The following is an 18,851-nucleotide window of genomic DNA, read 5'->3' as shown; positions in this document are numbered from 1 at the left end:
CCTTTGTATTCTTGGTAACATGTACTCAAGTTTTCCTCGGATGAGATTATTTTCCTTATTTGACAGGTGAGACAGTTGCGGTTGAATGATTGATATGCAGCTTATTGGTGATGACGGAACCAGGGCCTGAGCCATGGTTTTTTTATTTCTTAACTGAAGTCCTGGTGCTCTCCACGTGTACCCATCATCATAGTTTGGCCACTTGTGCTACCTGCCACCTTCCAAGTGGTCCAGAAACCCGCATTTCTTGGGCCCTCTCCCTCAGTTGCACCCTGCACCCTGCAGAAGTAGCCCTGGACTGGAATAGTAGCCCCACTGCCTCTTGCTCCCCTCCGGGCCACACTCAGCATTGCTGTTAGAGCATCCTTCCAGAACCCCTTAGACCCGTGCTTTAAACACTTGCCTGGCCTTCCTCACCTGCAAGGGAAGGTCTGAGGTCCTTTTGTGCAGGGCATATAAGACCCTGCCTCTTTCCCAGCCACCTCCCCTTCCACTACCTCATCTAGTGGAGCCGAGGTTCTCACACGTCCCCAAATACCCCCTGCTGCCTTGAGCTTTTATTCACCCTACCCTCTCAGTGTGGAACACCCCTGCCCCCTTTATCTTTCTCTTATGCTTAACCAAGTGCAGCCCAGTCCTTCCTCCTTCATACATCATAGGGTGGGACAGACAGATTGCTGGTCTGTCACCCAGGCTGGAGTGCAGTGGCACTCAATCTTTGTTCTTTTTTTTTAAGAGGCAAGGTCTCACTCTGTCACCCAGGCCGGAGATCAGTAGCTCCACCCAGGCTGGAGATCATAGCTCACTACAGCCTTGAGCTCTTAGGGTCAAGTGATCTTCTTGGCTCACTCCTGAGGAGCTGGGACTACAGGCATGTACCACTATACCTGACTAATTTACAATTTTTTGTAAAGATGGAGTTCTCACTATGCTGCCCAGGCAGGTCTTGAATTCCTGGGCTCAAGTGATTCTCCCACCTTGTCCTTCCAAAGTGTGGGGATTACAGGTGTGAGCCACTGTGCCCAGCCAATCTGGCCTTTGTTGTGCTATTACTTATACCCTGTGTATCACCATGTACCGCATGTATCACATGGCAGTACTAATATTTATTTACCTGCCTAAATATTTATTTAGGCTACATACTCGTTGAGGGCAAGGAGGGTGCAATGTATCTGCTGTTTCGCCTCTTCTGTGTCGAGCATTTTCTGTGTGTCCAGATGCTGTGAGATGATAGGTGCTGGTAGTCTAGAGATGAGTGAGATGTGGCCCATGTCCTGGGGGAACTCATGGTTTAGCAGTAGGAAAAGATAAATAAGTAAGTAAATTCTAATTCAGGAATATATTTCAGCCCATAGACATATAAGTTATTCATAGAGGTTGAATAGGGAACAAGCGATTCTAAACATTTGGGAAGTTCAAGGATCCCTTAGCCCTGAGCAGGGTTGTAAAGAATTTCCTTCTCTGTGTCCCTGGAACCTGGTAGGATGTTTTTGCCTAGGACATGGTGGGTGAATATTAAAATCTGTTTACGCCTAGTGTTCCATTATTGGAACGCTAAGCATGTGGGAGCTATTTATATCCTACAGCTCAAGGTCATTGCCAAGGTCTGATTGCAAAAATTCAAAAAATTGCAGCCTCAGGCATAATTAAAGGGAAGAAATGGAAGAATGGTAATGCCATTTAGGAAAGGTATTGGGATTGGAGAAGTGAGCCTATTAGAAGTCTGTCGGTGAGGAGTAGAGATAGTGAGGAGGTGGGCTGACTGATGAAAATGAAATCATCTTTTGTCCTTCAAAGTCTTGGCCCAGGCACGGTGGCTCCCACCTGTGCACGGTGGCTCCTAGCACTTTGGAAGGCCAAAGTGGGTGGATTGCTTGAGTCTAGGAGCTTTGAGACCAGCCTGGGCAACATGGAAAACCCCATCTCTACCAAAAATACAAAAAATCAGCCAGGCTTGGTGGCACGTGCCTGTAGTCCAGCTGCTCAGGAGGCTGAAGTGGGAGAATCACCTGAGCTTGGGAGGTTGAGGCTGCAGTAAGGTGAGATGGTGCCACTGCACTGTAGCCTGGGCAACCCAGGTGAGACCTTGTCTCAAAAAAAAAAAAAAGTCTATTATTTGAGTTACAAGAAAGACAAGCCTGAATTACCTTCCATCCTGGGTTAATCAACCTCCTTCCAAGACAGTTGAACAAGCAGGCTTTAGTAGATCCTCGCACCAGATACAATCCCCCTGAAAAATTACAAAATTTATCCAAGATCAATTTAGAGTAACTTGATATTTCCATTTTGAAGGCAGCTCTTGCCCTTTCCCCTATCCCCATATGGGGCAGGTTTCCTTTCACTCACTCCATCTCTTGGCTGGTTGTTGCCTGGATCTTGTAGAGTGGGACTAATAGTCTGTCATCCAGGCTGGAGTGCAGTGGCACAACCTTGGCTTGCTACAACCTCCACCTCCCAGGTTCGTGCTATTCTCCTGCCTCAGCGTCCCTAGTAGCTGGAACTACAGGCACCCGCTACCATGCTCGGCTATTTTTTTTTTGTATTTTTTAGTAGAGACAGGGTTTCACCATGTTGGCAAGGCTGGTCTTGAACTCCTGACCTCAAGTGATCTGCCTGCCTCAACCTCCCAAAGTGCTGGAATTATAGGCATGAGCCACCCCGTCCGGCCTGGTCTGTGATTTTCTGCTGTCTCCACCTCCCTCCACAGACACAGAGATAACAATGGCTAAATGATTCATGCTTGACCTTTCAGAGCAGCCAGATGAAAGGCTGTGCAGGGTATGTGGCTCTTAAATAGCATGTTCTCTGCTTGTTGGGAAGACATGGGCTCAGGTGCTTCATCCTCAAGTGGAGCTGCTGGAACGGCCCTGTAGGAGCCACGGTGAGGAGCATGCTGCTCTCTCTGCCACATCCTCCCCCAGCCTCTGCCTCCTCCTGAAGATCCTGGCGGTGGCTGGATTTTTTTGCTTCACAGTGTGGAACGAAGAATAGGGCAAGTCCCAAGAGAACCTGTTTCAGTGCCAAGTTGGACGTAGAATGTATTAAAAGCAAAACCTCTTTTGACATGTGTGTTAAGTTTGTTTTGACATACTTCAGTTTATAATCTTTGACTCAGCTGAAAACGTTGGGTTCTGTTTCTTTGGGTCAGATTAAGGGCCTTACTGCTTGTTACCATAGAGTTTAACACGTGCTTTCAGACATTGGCACCCAAATTAGGCACAAAATAAAAGCCGGGCTGAATTTATTATATTGTTATTCTAAAAGTGGGGTTTTCACCATGGAGGTTTCTGTTAGGTTTTATTGATTTAGTTCCATGCGCTCAGGAGCAGATGGATTCTTACATTCATTTCCAGTTCTACCATCTGTTTCTATTGCTCCTCACCTGAGGTCGGGATTGTTACCATTCATGTCTGTAATCCTGGTCCCTTCAACGTCACTTTGAGAGATGCCATTTCTCCGGGAGCCGGTGTTCACTCCTCTGCTGGGCTTGCACCCTTCTGTCCCAGTGTGTCCCATGCTTCATTCTGCCTCCAAGCTGCTCGCCCATCTGCTCCTTCCTACTGGCATTCCTGCTCCTCTCTCCTGGGACATATCCTTTCCCTAAGTACAAGCTTCACTTCTTCTAATAAACCTGAGTTAGCCTGGAAAATACAGGATAAAATGGAGTTAAATTTATCCCTCCAAATTTCCAGTTAAGAATGGGTAGAAGTCAAGAGTTCTTCCAAAATCCTGCAATAACTATTTTGTACTCCCTAATTTATTTATGTGTTTACTATATGGAAAACTATTTAATGACAAAAAAGGAGATAAAAAAGAACAATTCACTCATCATCTTAGCATTGTTTTCACTCTTTCTATATATGACCCAGTAGAGCATTTAAATACATATGTTAAGTTGCATGTTTATTTTTTTCTTTGTGTTTATTTTCTTCTCTAATTTTCTAGTAGGCATTAGGAGGGGTTGGACTATGTTTTATAGTTGTTTGGTGTTCCTCAGATGGCAAGGACAATGCCAGGCACATAACAGAAACAATCAATAGCAAATTGATATTTCTAGGGTTTTGCAGATTTTTAAAAAAATCTGCAACCAGTGATTATTCGCTTTCAGTTAGATTCCAGTTGCCTCTGTGTTCTCAAGAATATATATTCTAGTTTCCTCTTTTTCTTTTTTCCAGCTTTTCTGTTAAATCTTTGGCTTTTTCGATTGTTACTAAGTATCATCTTTCTTGTTTGTGGGCATGCTGAATCAATCCAGACACTTAAAAATCCACTTTGTTAGTATAAAAGAAGCTTCAGGTCTTTCTCCAGGCTTTCTTTTCCATAGTGCTTCCATTTAGGAGGGGAGAAAGTCATTGAGCCTCATAAAGGAGGAATCTCTGTCCTATTTCACTTTGATTCACTGAGAACAGTGCTTGAAATGTGGTATTTGTACAGTAAATATTCTTGTTAAGTTGAACAAATGAAAATAAATTGTTTCAAATGTATTTTATTATTTTAAAGTTACTTAAAAAACTTTGTAGGTTAATTTGTTTTACTTGTTCATTCTATACTATAGCATTCTTTTTAGTGGAGGTAGACCATAGGACATTCATCACCCAGACATCGTAGGATGGTTGTTTTTAAATGTGATCTCATGGGTGATATGATCATCATCTGTCAGAAAATTGATGCATTTAAGTAAAATAATAGCTTAATAACATGGATTTGGGGTCCCCAAGACCACCCCCGGGATTGATGACTTGCATGCAAGACTCATCTTATAATCATACTCTCAGTTATGGTTTCTTACAGCAAAATTATGTTGCATGCTTATTTTTTCATTTGTATTGGTTTTCTCTCCTAATTTTATTGCAGACATTTGGAGGGCTTAAATTATGTTTTATGGTTCATTTGTATTTCTTAGATACAAAGGGAACTCAGCAAAGGGAAAGAGCTCGTGGGGTGGAGACCAGGCATGAGCTTCCAAGGCTCTGCTCTCAGGGGAGTCACTCAGGATGTGCTAATTTGCCCCAACAACGAGATATGACAACACAAATGAAATATCACCATCCAGGGAACCTCATTAGAGACTTAGTGTCAGAGTTGTTGTTAGTGGCTGATCATGTAGGCGCCCCTACCTTGCACATAGACAATTTCCAGACTCCCAGAAGAAAAATGAGTGTTCAATGTACATCATATTATTTGTGCAGGCAGTTAAGGTGCACACAGTAAGCCACTCTTATCAGTCCTGGAAATAGTAAGAACCTTCCCAGAATCCGAGCTCCCAACCCAGCCAAGGGTCAACCTTGTTAGCAGTTCTGTTGAAGGATAGCAGCCAGGCCTGCTGCATTAACTGTTTTCTACGCATCTGTTCTTAGATCACTCTCAATTCTTGGATTAGGCTTTTGTAAATCAGATTTTATTTTATATATTTCTGAAATTTAAAAATACCTCTTTGAAAACCTCTTTTCCTACTGTTCTAAAGGGCCTGGAAGTCTGACAATTTATGTTGTCCATTTGCGCATGAGGATCAGAGTTGGTATCATATTAGTAACATTGCCAAGTGGATAAGCTCTCTCATAGTTAGGAGAGAACTTTCAGAAAATTCCCTACAGAAAATCCCTTCCTCAAAAATGCAATGATGATGCACTAAGATAGTCCCATGTAAGTTGAAATCCCCTCTGCCCTTCCTACTCCTCTGAAGGTAAAAATATTCCTAGGAGGAGCGGTCAACAGCAGGGCCCTTTGGGAAGCTGAGGTGGGCACATAATTAAGTCCAGGAGTTTGAGACCAGGTTGAGCAACATGGAGGAACCTCATCTCTATAAAAAATACAAAATTTAATCGGGCGGGGTAGATTACAGGCATGAGCCACTGCACCCAACCTTGGCTAGAAATTTAATGGTCACCTAGACCTAGACCAAGACCAAGAATTTGCTTTTGAGGAGGAATGTAACACAGGGCAGACAAATGCAAGGATTATAAAAAAGTTTATCAGGAAAGCAGTATAGCAATTCAGGAACGCAATGGAGGGTTTCACAGAACACGTGAAAAGATATTGGGTTCAAGTGATGCATTCATTCCTTCAATGTATATTGCATACCACACTCTGTGTACTGCATGAAGGGCTTGATAGAACAATGAGCAGAAAATCACATGCTTACCAGTCATCATCCAGTGTAGTGAAGGGAGACTTATGAGAAATAAGAAATGTAAATAAGCACTGTAAGAAAACTGGGTACAAACAATAATTTTATGTTTTTTAAATTGTTTGCTTGATTTTCAGGTTACTGTTACTATAGAAATACAAAAATTATTTTGAATGTTTTTTCCCCCTTATCTTTTTAGCTTACATCAAAGGTGGGTGGATCCTTAGGAAAGCCTGGAAGATTTACAATAAATGCTATCTGGACATCAATGCCCTTCAGGAGCTGTATCAGAAGAAGCTAACTGAAGAGTCCTTGACTTCTGATGCTGCAAATGATAATCACATTGTGGCTGAAGGGGTGTCTGAGGAGTCTCTGAACAGACTGAAAGGTGCTGTTAGCTTTGGATATGGCCTTTTTCACCTTTGCATATCCATGGTGCCCCCAAACCTGCTCAAAATCATCAACCTGCTGGGTTTTCCTGGAGACCGCCTACAGGGGCTTTCTTCACTGATGTATGCAAGCGAAAGTAAGGACATGAAGGCCCCTTTAGCTACGTGAGTAGCTGTATTGCAATGCTTTGGTAGATAATGTAGTGTTGAAAGTAAGTAAACGACATCAAAGACTTTAAAGGAAACTTCAGGTAAAGTGTTTGGTTGGTTGACAGGATGCTGTGTCTTACGTCTTGCAGTACAACACCAAGGACTGTGTTCTGTGGTCGTGTTGCTGGTTCTGAGCTGACTTTAGTTAGAGAATAAGGTGTTGTTCAGGAGCGTCGTAAGTCCTGTATTCTAAACACATCACATGACCTTATCTTTCAACCGCAAATGATTTTATAAGCAGTTTTTGTGACTTTGACCACAGTCGCTGAGATTCATGATTCTGATATTTGGACTCATAAGATACAAATTTGATAAACTTTTTCTGTGGTTCTGAAATTTTTATTCTTACAAAGAATCCTCATATTGGGTAATTTTCCTTGATGATTCAGGATGGTTTCTTATATGTGGCATGGATATTTTATGCTCTTCCACTAAACTGAGTCATGTCATGTTCCTCGGTGTAAACTTAAGTAATAATTATTTAAGCAGGAGAGCATGGGGAAGCTGTTAGAACTATCTAGAACAAGAATCCACTCATTTCTACATCAGTTAAAAGTGATGTGATTTTTGTCTGTTTGTTTTAGTCTGGCAAGTAGCTACCATTTGCAAATTGAGTAATTTTGCAAGTACCAGATGTTCTTTGTCTAACAGTATAGCACTTGTCAAAATTTTCCCCAGAAAATGTTGATATCACAGAGGACCTTACCTCTATTTCTACTTGTGTCAGTACTGAGAAATTTGGATGTTAACTCTAAGTCAACTAATAGCTTTTAAAATATCATTAATTTTTCATTAAAAAAATTTGCCTCCCTAAACTCATTAAATTACACAGTTGTCCTTTATTAATTTGAATTAACAGGTTTGTTAACTGGTGATCATTTGTTTATATCTTAATATTATTTTATGCTTATCTCTGATAAAGAAATGAATAGAATTTATAATGTAATTTGTATGAGCTCCGTAAGAGAACCAAATTTATAAGCATACAAGAAGTATGCATTTACATAAAAACATTTGACATGCTAAACATTTTTGTCTGTTTATTAAATTAAATCCCAATGACTCTGTTTTGTTTACCTAGTTTAACATAGACTTTTTTTTTTTAAGTAATTAGTTTGGGGCAAGGGAATCTGAAGTAATTTATTTATTTGCTTGTTTTTTAAATTGAGCATCTTTAGAGGCCAGAGAGAGGGCCCTTTGTCTTATCCTCTCACTTATTTTAACCCAACTTAGTATAACTTGTGTCTGTGGTTCTATATTTAAATTTATTCCTTTTGAAAATTTTCTTTTTCCCTTGACCTTTTTATTTGTACATGATATTACAGTTAAATTCTAGGCTTACACCCTAACTATTGTGAACACAAGAGAAAACATTTTCCTTTGCCAAAAATAAATAAATAAATAAATAAAGCTTTTATTACAAGGAGACAGTAAATTTCCTGGTGACCGGTTACCATTTCTGATTGGTGCATTGATGAGTAAAGTATAGAATTCAGAGATTTATGTCAGTCACCTCTTCAGTGATCTGTCTAGAAAGCTGAGAAAAGCTAAATGCTACTGTTAGAGCATTTTCTCTCCCCTGAGAAAGAGTGTATTCTAATTTATATATTGTGCTAAAGTTGCAGTTTTCCAAATATTAACATTAAAATGGGGAAAGACACTCTGATTTTACTTCTTCAAAGACTGCATAGTAAGGTTTTTGGAAAAAGTAGTATTGGAAAAACACATGCTGAATTTTTGAAAGATGGAAATAATATAAGAAAAGTTATGCGCTCAATGTTTCTCCCCCTCTTCCTCTAGATTAGCTCTGCTCTGGTATCATACTGTAGTCCGCCCGTTTTTTGCCTTGGATGGCAGTGATAACAAGGCAGGCCTGGATGAAGCTAAGGAAATTCTCCTTAAAAAAGAAGCTGCTTATCCAAACTCTTCCCTCTTTATGTTTTTCAAGGGACGGATACAACGACTAGAGGTACTGTACCTTCCTTATCTTTTTAAAATAAAGCCTCCAATAATCAAATCTCTGATCCTCACTTGAGGACTGGTATCAAAACGAGCCAGAATGTCACAGGGCCCGGGAGCATTTTGTTCTTTTGCCTTTCCTTGCATCATTGCTAGGGGAGACTCTTCCAGGAGCCCAGGATGTTAGTCAGTTACCTTCTGTTCGGAAGATGTGGGCGAAGTAGTGGTAAGATTCCTCATGGCTAATGACACAGGATTGGTGCACTTCCAGCCGAAGGCATGTGAACATTATTTAGTGGCTGAGTTGAAAAACACAAAATATAATTTTTTCCTCTCCGAGTTACTAATGATCTCTTTCTAAACTTTGATCTTGGCTAACAATTGACTTAGAAAAAAGTTACTGCCTTCAATATCAGGGCAACATGAGCTTTGAAATATTAGGAGCTTTTATCACATTTTCATGTGCTTAATTTGGCTCAGTACTGTGTCAAGAGCTTTACACATGCTTTTCCATTTCATCCTCAGAACAACCCTGTGACATAGATACAAAATTGTCATCTGCATGTTACAGAAAAAATAAACAAGGACCCAAGAGGGTTTCAAGTAACTTCCTGTGCAGGGTTGTCTCACTCCAGAACCAACAATGCCCTAGCCTTTGGAGGTGTCTGCGTCTCCTTTGCATCTCTTTTTATCTGCATGCTTGAGGTTTTGAGGATTTATAGAAAAATGGAAATGTAAGAAATTAATCATACCTATAAAGTAAGATAGCTGTTATATTAGCTGCTCCATCTACATTCTCACCAATAGTTATCAGCAAATCAGTCTGTGGTTTTAACATTTGTCCTCCAGTTAACCAGGTGCTCTGAGAAATCAGCCCCCATGAGTCCTTTTGAAGATTTTTGCCTAGAAATGCTTTCATGGGCACAGGAATGATTTGTTCTTTTTGAGGTGGGGGTGGGGCAGGCAATGGAGTGGATATTACTTTCCCAGTCGTTTTTCTCCTTCATAAAAGTGACTCCTTAAATCTGAAGACTTTGCAGAACAATTTTCTTAGCCCTTTATGTATGGAAGATGTGTTTTAGAGATTACAGTAGCAATCGAAAATTGAGATAGACGCCGGGCGTGGTGGCTCATGCCTGTAATCCCAGCACTTTGGGATGCCAAGACAGGCGGATCACCTGAGGTCAGGAATTCAAGACCATACTGGCCGACATGGTGAAACCCTGTCTCCACTAAAAATACAATAAACTAGCTGGGCATGGTGGCCTGTGCCTGTAATCCCAGCCACTTGGGAGGCTGGGACACGAGAATCGCCTTAACCCAGGAGGCAGAGGTTGTAGCGAGCCAAGATGGCGCCACTGCACTCCAGCCTAGGTGACAGAGCAAGACTCCATCTCAAAAATAAATAAAATAAAATAAAATTGAGATATAGTACAGAAAGCCCCTCAAGATCTGAATTATTTAAACCCATGTCCAAATTATTTTTCTTCTCATTATCTTAAAACTCTTTCTCTTTGTGTATGGGCTCGTGAGCCTTTGGTTGTATTTCTCTCTTTTTTCTCTTGCTTTTTTTTTTTCTTTTCCTTTTTGAGACAGGGTCTTGCTGTGTCACCCAGGCTGGAGTGCATGGTACAATATAGCTCACTGCAGCCTCAACCTTCCAGGCTCAAGTGATCCTCCCACCTCAGCCTCCCAAGTAGGTGGGACTATAGGTATGTGACACTACGCCTGGCTATTTATTTATTTATTTATTTAGAGATGAGGCCTCCCTATGTTGGCAATCTGGTCTCAAATTCCTGGGCTCCAGCCTCAGCCTCCCAAAGTGCTGAGATTACAGGTGTAAGCCAGTATGCCTGGCCACAGGATGAGTGCTTTCTTAGATTTAGATTTCTTAAAAGGCAGGCATATGTTCTGAGTAGCTTTGAACACAATGATACTGGGTTTTGTGTTTAACAGAGGTTTACTGGGAGTGAAAGCCTAAAATTTTAAATTGTGTGCAACAGGGCAGTGAGGCACTTCAGCTCTGGGCAATTTGTGAGGATTCTCTCCCTTTATTTTGCTGATAAATGAATGCTCTAAATTGGGTTTTGAAGTTGTTAAACAGAAATGTGAAAATCAGAACTTCTATTTTGTTATGCTTGCCATTTAAGGTTTCATTTTAAAGCAAAATTGCTTAACTTCTGGTTAAGCTAATAACTTTTTTCCCAAAAAATATTACTTTGACATGGTTTTAGTTTGTGCCATGACTAATTCCTGTAAAGAAATGAGTGAATACTAAAAGTAAGCAGTCATTACTTATTGTCAGGATGGTTCTAGAAATAAGGAAGCCACAGTTTTATCAAAAGATTCCTGTAAATATGGTTTTGGGAGGTACATAGTCCACATTATAGCTCTTAGTAGATATGTAGTCTATTTGGGGGTAATTATAATCGGGGGTAGATAATTATAATCAGGGGTAGATGCTAGAACTCCTTAGCAGTTAAGGGGTCAGCTTATTTAGTTTTAAGAAAAAGCACACAAGATCTGTTACTCCTGTTATTTAGTAAGCTGTAGCTTTAGGGCCAGACAAAATATGATGAGTGTTTCTGTGCAGCTCTTCCCAAAGGCCCAGAGGATGAAAAGATTTTAAGGCTAACTTGAAATATGGTTGTTATTATCCTCAAGGTGCCCAGACAGCAGTGTTGCATTGATCTTCCCAGGTATGTGTAGGAAGGTATCAGAAATGAAGGTGTCATCCTTCATTTGCAGATGAGGAAGGCTGTGATAAAGCGCTTGCCAAAGGCTTTTCATGAGGCTTCGAAGGCCCTGACTCAGTTTATGAAACATACATGACTCCTTCCAATGAATTTGCTTACAAAGAATTTTGTTTTTCTTTTCAGTGAGCATTTAGGTTAGAGATAGGGCCCCTTGAGCTCTTTTTATCAGCATGTACTCACAGAACATGGTCTAGGGGCTCTAATTTAGGCAGACACATCATATGACACCATCTTTGTTTCCTCAGTGACTCAGAATCTGTGAAATTATTTGAACAGCTGCTTTTGTGTAAGCTTGCTAACAAGCAGGGTAACTAGCTCAGTTTGCGCCCGTCAGTGTTCATTCTTCTGTACTCATTATTTTCAAACCCTGTTCAGTGCCCACTTTTTCTTTTAGTATTGTTAACTTTTTATGTACTTTACCCTTTGTTGTTTGGGACTCTGTAGAGTGAACATAGGAGGGTTTCTTCCACAGATCTGCTCCTGTGCCGCCGCTTGTATAAACCTTGTGGTGGTGACTTCACTGTTTTCTGTTGTAGCCTCAGTTGATGTTTCAGCGAAGCGCTACCCCATGGTGGTGTGAGGTCCATTTGCACAGGATCCTCTTCACCAAACTGCAGAAAGAATTCCCTTGCCTCGCTGCCTCTGCTTCTCCCTGTTGTGTGTCTAAAGCATCCCACCTTGAACCTTCTCTGCCCACTCGTGTTGTCCTTACTACTGATCCTGTCTTCCTTGACCCCTCCCATGTGACTTACTACATTGCTGGGGGGAATGAATGTGCAATTACAGTACCTAGCATGTGGCAAACGCTGTCAAAATAATAGTGTGATCGTGGTTATTATTCCTACTGAGTGCTTAAGCCTGAGAAGTCAGGTATCAAATTTTCATTTTCATTTTCATTTTCATTTTTTTCTTTCTTTTGGAAAAAAATAATTTGTTTTGTGTTGAGAGCTGTCAATAAACAAGGCCTGTGATTGGCAAAATTGGGCATGGGTATAGCTGTAAAAGATGTAAGTACTATACAGCTATTTACTTTTCCCTGAATTTCCACAATGCAAACAATGTTTAGGAGGCTAACCCATGAATTATATGGGAATCTCAATTTTCTTTTTTTTTTGAGATGGAATCTTGCTCTGTTGCCCAGGTTGGAGTGCAATGGTGTGATCCCTGCTCACTGCAACCTCCGCCTCCCAGGTTCAAGCGATTCTCCTGCCTCAGCCTCCCAAGTAGCTGGGATTACAGGCCCACACCACCACACCTGGCTAATTTTTTTATTTTTAGTAGAGGTGGAGTTTCGCCATGTTGGCCAGGCTGGTCTCGAACTCCTGACCTCAGATGATCCACCCACCTTGGCCTCCCAAAGTGCTGGGATTATAGGCGTGAGCTACTGCACCCAGCCTGGGAATCTCAATTTTTATTGGTAGTTATAATTCTGAATTTCTGTATTCTTCTCTTCCTCCATCCTATGTGGTTCTGTTAATGTTCAGGCACAACAGTGTTCTTTTAATGTTCACTTGATTTTCATCCAGTTAAACCCATGGTAGTGTTATGTCCCTTAAGATACAAGCAATTAATGAGGTTTTTTTTTTATTATTTTGACAGTATTAGGGACAACTCTATATTTTCATAAACTGTTTTCAGTTCTCTCTGTTCTTTTTTCTTTAAGCAATACAGATTTACACAACTTTTTTCCTTTTCAGCTTTACCAGTCTACTTTGTATGTGACACGTAAGAATCTGGTTTTCTGTAAATAGATACTTTGACACACACACCTTATGTGGTGTAACTATTTAGTAATGTAACTAATTTTTAATATTATGTACCTCTAAATAAGTGTTCAGATATTCAAATGAATGAAAGTAGTTTTCTGTAAACTCACTGCAACCTTTGCCTCCCGGGTTCAAGAGATTCTCCTCTCACAACCTCCTGAGTAACTGGGATTACAGGCATGCACAACCATGCCTGGGTAATTTTAGTATTATTAGTAGAGACGGGGTTTCACCATGGTGGCTAGGCTGGTCTCGAACTCCTTACCTTTATTTTGAAACTGTCTCCTGAGCTTGAGCCCATACGTTGTGAATATCCTGCATGCTGACATTTTAAAACCTTGGGTTTGTTTTTTGGAAACCAAAATCTGGGCCTAGCACAGGACTGCCCTTCAATGTATGTTTGTTGAATGAATAGATGAGGCTACTGGTAGAAAATCTATTGCTGTATGTCATTTCTTTGTTAAGAAATGAAGTTGGTTATCAAGGACTATTTACTTTTCCTGTGGCACCTAAGTGTGTTTCTGAAGTCAGTTCCAAAGAAGTTGCAAAATTTTCTTGATCCTTGAAATAAGAGAATGATCTCCTAAGGAGGGGGCCAGATCAGCTGTTCAAATTCCAGAGTGACAGGAGAGAAGACGTTGACCCCTTTGGCGATTTATTTATCAGATAGAGGAAAGAACAGGGAGACCCTGGGGAGTCGTGGAGAATAGGACCAGTGCAGTAGGGCCTGTGCCCTGCCCCCGTCTCTGGGGTATGTCGACATTATCAGAGCTGTTTGGTGGTTGTGTTTCTTTGCATCTGTTGAAGGGCAAAGCTGCCTCTTGTATTTAGAACAGCATGCCTTGTCAGCATGATGTAATGTTTTTATTTATAGGATCAGGAAAAAGGCAATGCAGGAAGAGAAATAATTCCCTGAAGTTCTGTTAATTGTAGTCTTTTCTTCCTCCATTCTATGTGGTTCTGTTAATGTTCAGGCACCAAAAAAGAAGGTTTCTGTTTATTCTTAGAAGTATACAAAATGGGAGATTGATCTAATTTGGTGTAGAGGAGATGGAGGATGTATTTGTGTCTCACTTTCCAATGAGATAAATCCATATTGTGTGGCTCAGTGACTGTCCATCAGAATGAGAAGATGTTAGTAACCCTAATACACTTGCTGTCCTTTTAACCCTATCTATCTGTTTGGTTGAAAAGCAAGTAGAAGGTTAATATTGATTTATATCCCTAAGCTTATTATGTGTGCCTAAGAGGATGAGCTTTCTCTTGCCTACATAGTCCTAAGGGTAGGGGGCAAAAGCATAATCTATTGCTAGGTGACCTTTATAGCAATATTGCTAAACTGATTCTGCTACTCAGCAGCATTAGTGCTGAATTGCATTTAAGTAAGTGGGTTGTCGCAGAGTGTCCTTCTGCATGCCACAGGTGACAAGAAGATCCTCTCATTTCAAAACACATATATAATTATTTTAAGATTTTAAGCAACATCATAAAAGTAACCTAGTGATATTTACAAACTGAGCTGTTTTACTTAAAATTATTTCATAATCTTTATACATACGAGAGAGACTTTCTTCATTTTGTTTACAAGTCTGATGTTTACAAGTATTAACATAGTTTTTAAAATAAATAATGGATATGCAGGCAGACTACTTAGATTTCCCTTGTGTTAATAATTTGATATTTTCCTGTGGTTGGGAAATTGTGGCTGGGATATTTGACCGTTGTTTCCCAATATTAATGTGATATCAAGTACTGCAATAAATATTTCAGTATATATATTTTTAGTTTCTTATTAGATTATAGCTCCAGTGGTAGCATTGTTAAAATCAAGGACTATGAACAGCTCTGTGTAGCTCTTAAATGATGAGAAATTCTCAAGAAATAGGGGAACAGAGTATAATTACTCATTATTTTGCATGTGGTGTCTGCAATCAGTATTATACCCCATAGTATTGCTTGCTTATTTTTATTTCCATAATGATACAAATTAAAGCAGTTTAAAGGCAGTTTTAAAAACACTGCTGAGAAGATATCCCATGTTTTGTACCAGAACTCTCAATATCATTAAATGGCAATACTTTCCTAATTGAGCTACAGATTGAATGCAGTGTCACAGTCATAGCATTATTTTTTTGTAGAAATTAACAAACTAATCCTAAACTCAGAGGACCAAAAATAGCCAAAATAATATTGAAAAAGAAGGAAACAATAGAAAGTAGAAAAAGAAAACTCCACTTCCTACTCTCAAAACTTACTACAAAGCGATCAAGACAGTGTGGTATGAGCATAAGAATAGACATATGGATCAGTGAGAATTAAAAAAAAATCTTACATTTATGACCAATTTACTTTTTTTTTTTTTTGAAATGGAGTCTTGCTCTATTGCCGAGGCTAAGTGTGGTGGCATGATCTCAGCTCACTGCAACCTTCACCTCCCAGGTTCAAGCAATTTTCTTGCCTCAGCCTCCCAAGTAGCTGAGACTACAGGTGTGTGCGCCCATGTCTGGCTAATTTTTGTATTTTTAGTGAAGATGGGGTTTCACCATGTTGGCCAGGCTGTTTTCAAACTCCTGACCTCAGGTGATCCATCTGCTTCGGTCTCCCAAAGTGCTGGGATTAAAGGTGTGAGTCACCGTGCCCAGCCTTATGATCAATTTACTTTTGACAAGGACATTAAGACACATCAGTGGGCAAAGAATAGTCTTTTCAGCCAGGCATGATAGCTCAATGCCTGTAATTCCAGCACTTTGGGAGGCCGAGGCGGGCAGAGTGCTTGAGCTCATGAGTTTGAGACCATCCTGGGCAACATGGTGAAACCCCATCTCTACAAAAAATACAAAAATTAGCCAGGTGTGGTGGTGCGCATCTGTAGTCCTAGCTACTTGGGAGGCTGAGATGGTAGGATGGCTTGAGCCTGGACAGTGGAGGTTGCAGTAATCTGAGATCACCCCACTGCACTCCAGCCTGGGTGACAAAGCCAGACTGTGTGCTAGGACAACTGAGTATTTACAAATGCAAAAGAATGAAGTTGGACCCTTATGCTATACACAAAAATTAACTCAAAATAGATCATAGACCTAAATGTAAGATTTAAAACTATAAAACTCTTGGAATAGACCTTGGTTTCTTAAACATGACACTAAAAGCACAGTGACAAAAGAATGAATAAATTAAACTACATCAAAATGAAACACTTGTGCTGTACATAGTGCAATCAAGAAAGTGAAAAAGACAGAATAGGAGAAAATATTTGCAAGTTATGTATCTGATAAGGGACTTGTATTCCGAGTATGTTATATCTGATAAGGGACTTGTATTCTGAATATGTAAAGAACTGTTACAACTCAATATTAAAAAGACAAGCCAATTTAAAAATGGACAACAGATCTGAAAAGACATTTCTCCAATGAAGATAGGCAAATGGCCAATAAGCCCGTGAAAAGATGCTCAGTATCATAAATCATTAAGGAAACACAAATCAAAACTAAGTAAGATCCTGTTTCACACCTACCAAGCTAACTACAGTAGACAAGACAGCCAGTAATAAGCGTGAGCAAGGATGCAGAGTGATTGGAACCCTCATTCATTGCCAGTGGAAGGTGAAATGGTGCAGTTGCTGTGAAACACCATTCAACAGTTCCTCAAAATGTCAAACTATATGAAGCAGTAATTTAACTCCTAGGAATATACCCAAGAGAAATGAAAACACCAGTCCATCTTATTACCCATAGTAGCCAAAAAGTGGGCAACAACTCAGATGTCTATCAACTGATGAATGGATAAACAATATATGCTGTATCCATACAATGGAATATTGTTCAGCAATATAAAGAAATGAAATACAGATACATACTACAGCATGGATGAACCCTGAAAACATATTATGTGAAAACAAGCCAGTCACAAAGACCGTATACGGTGTGATTCCATTTATATGACATCTTTAGGACAGGTAAATCTGCAGAGGCAGAAAATAGATTATTGCTTGCTTCAGTGTAGAGGTGGGTGCGGGAACAGTATGGAGTGACTGCTGATAGATACATGGTACATAGTTTTGTTTAGGGGGATGAAAATATTTTAGGCCAAGCACGTGGCTCACACCTGTAATCTCAGCACTTTGGGAAGCTGAGGCAGGTGGACCAGTTGAGCCCAGAAGTTTGAGACAAGCCTGGCAATATGGAAAAACCCCATTTCTACAAAAAAAAAAAAATACAACAATTAGCTGGGTACACACCTGTAGTCCCAGCTATTTGAGAGGCTGAAGTGGAAGGATCATCTGAGCCCAGGATGTTGAGGCTGTAGCGAGCAGAAGGCACGAGACCCTGTTTCAAAAATACATACATTTTAAACTTAGATTGCAGTAGTAGTTGCATAACTATCATATTTCTCTGTGAGTAGTCTAAAGACTTATTATATACTTTAAGTGGGTGAATTTTATGATATTTGAATTTTATCTCAAATATGTTTTATGAAATTTATTGAGAGTGTGCATTTTTTACATGATTTTATACGATCTCTTTTTCTTTGGATATAAGCTGTTGATTAAACCAAGTTTAATGACTTTGGACTAAGATTATACAGGCATACATCAGAGACATTGCAGGTTTGGCTCTAGACCACTGCACTAAAGCAAATATCATAATAAAGTCAGTCACATGAAATTTTTGTTTTCTTAGTACATATAAAAGTTAAGCTTACATTGTACTGTAGTCTGTTAAGTGTGCAATAGTGTTATATCTAAAAGCACACTGTGTATACCTTAATTTAAAAAACTTTATTGCTAAAGAATGCTGTCGAGCATCTGAGCTTTCAGCAATTCCTAATCTTTTGGCTGGTGGAGGGTATTGCCTAGATGTTGATGGCTACTGGCTGATCAGGATGGAGGTTGCTGAATGTGGAGGTGTCTGTGTCAATGTCTTGAAGTAAGGCGACAATAAAGTTTACCCACTGATTGAGTCTTCCTTTCTTGAATGATTTCTCTGTTCAATGTGATGCTTTTTGTTAGCATTTTACTCACAGTAGGACTTCTTTCAAAATTGGAGTCAATCCTCTCAAACCTTACCACTGCCTTATCAACTAAGCCTATGTAATATTTTAATTATTTTGCTGTCATTTCAGCAGTGTTCACAGCATCTTCACCAGGAGTAAATTCTATCTCAAGAAGCCATTGTCTTTGCCCACTCATCATAAGCCCCTCCCATCTCTTCATGTTTTGTCCTGAGATTGCCACAAGTTAGTTCCATCTTCAGGCTCTACCTCTGATTCTAGTTTTCTTGCTCTTTCTGCAACATTGGCTGTTCCTTCCTCTACTGAGGTCTTGAACTTCTCAACGACATCTAGGAGGGTTGGAATTAACTTCTTCCAAACTCCCATTAATGTTACTTTGACCCTCTTCTATGAATACATGTTCTTAATGGCATTTACAATGGTAAATCCTTTCCAGAAGTTTTTCAATTTATTTTGCCCAGATCCATCAGAGGAAGCCATGTCTATGGCAGCTATAGCCTTATCAAGTGTATTTCTTAAATAATGAGACTTGAAAGTCAAAATTACTCCTTGTTCCACGAGCTGCAGAATGGAAGTTGTGTTACAGACATGAAAACAACATTAAATCTCATTGTACATCTCCATTAGAGCTCTTGGG

General features: G+C 39.9%; 1 protein-coding gene across 1 annotated transcript in view; it reads left to right on the top strand.

The window, feature by feature from the left end:
* The window catches only part of TTC39C (tetratricopeptide repeat domain 39C), a 120,944-nt gene that overhangs the window by 63,846 nt on the left and 38,247 nt on the right, over window positions 1-18,851 (top strand). The window contains exons 5-6 of the mRNA XM_032293182.1: window positions 6,327-6,681; window positions 8,527-8,695. Of these exons, the coding sequence (XP_032149073.1) occupies window positions 6,327-6,681; window positions 8,527-8,695 (524 nt within the window). The remainder of the gene's footprint in view (window positions 1-6,326; window positions 6,682-8,526; window positions 8,696-18,851) is intronic.

The sequence above is a fragment of the Sapajus apella genome, unplaced genomic scaffold, assembly GCF_009761245.1.
Source record: "Sapajus apella isolate SASKATOON/1434 unplaced genomic scaffold, GSC_monkey_1.0 scaffold29, whole genome shotgun sequence".
Classification (NCBI taxonomy): domain Eukaryota; kingdom Metazoa; phylum Chordata; class Mammalia; order Primates; family Cebidae; genus Sapajus; species Sapajus apella.
Note: the sequence above shows the minus strand (reverse complement) of the source record. Positions and strands in the feature narration are given on the sequence as shown.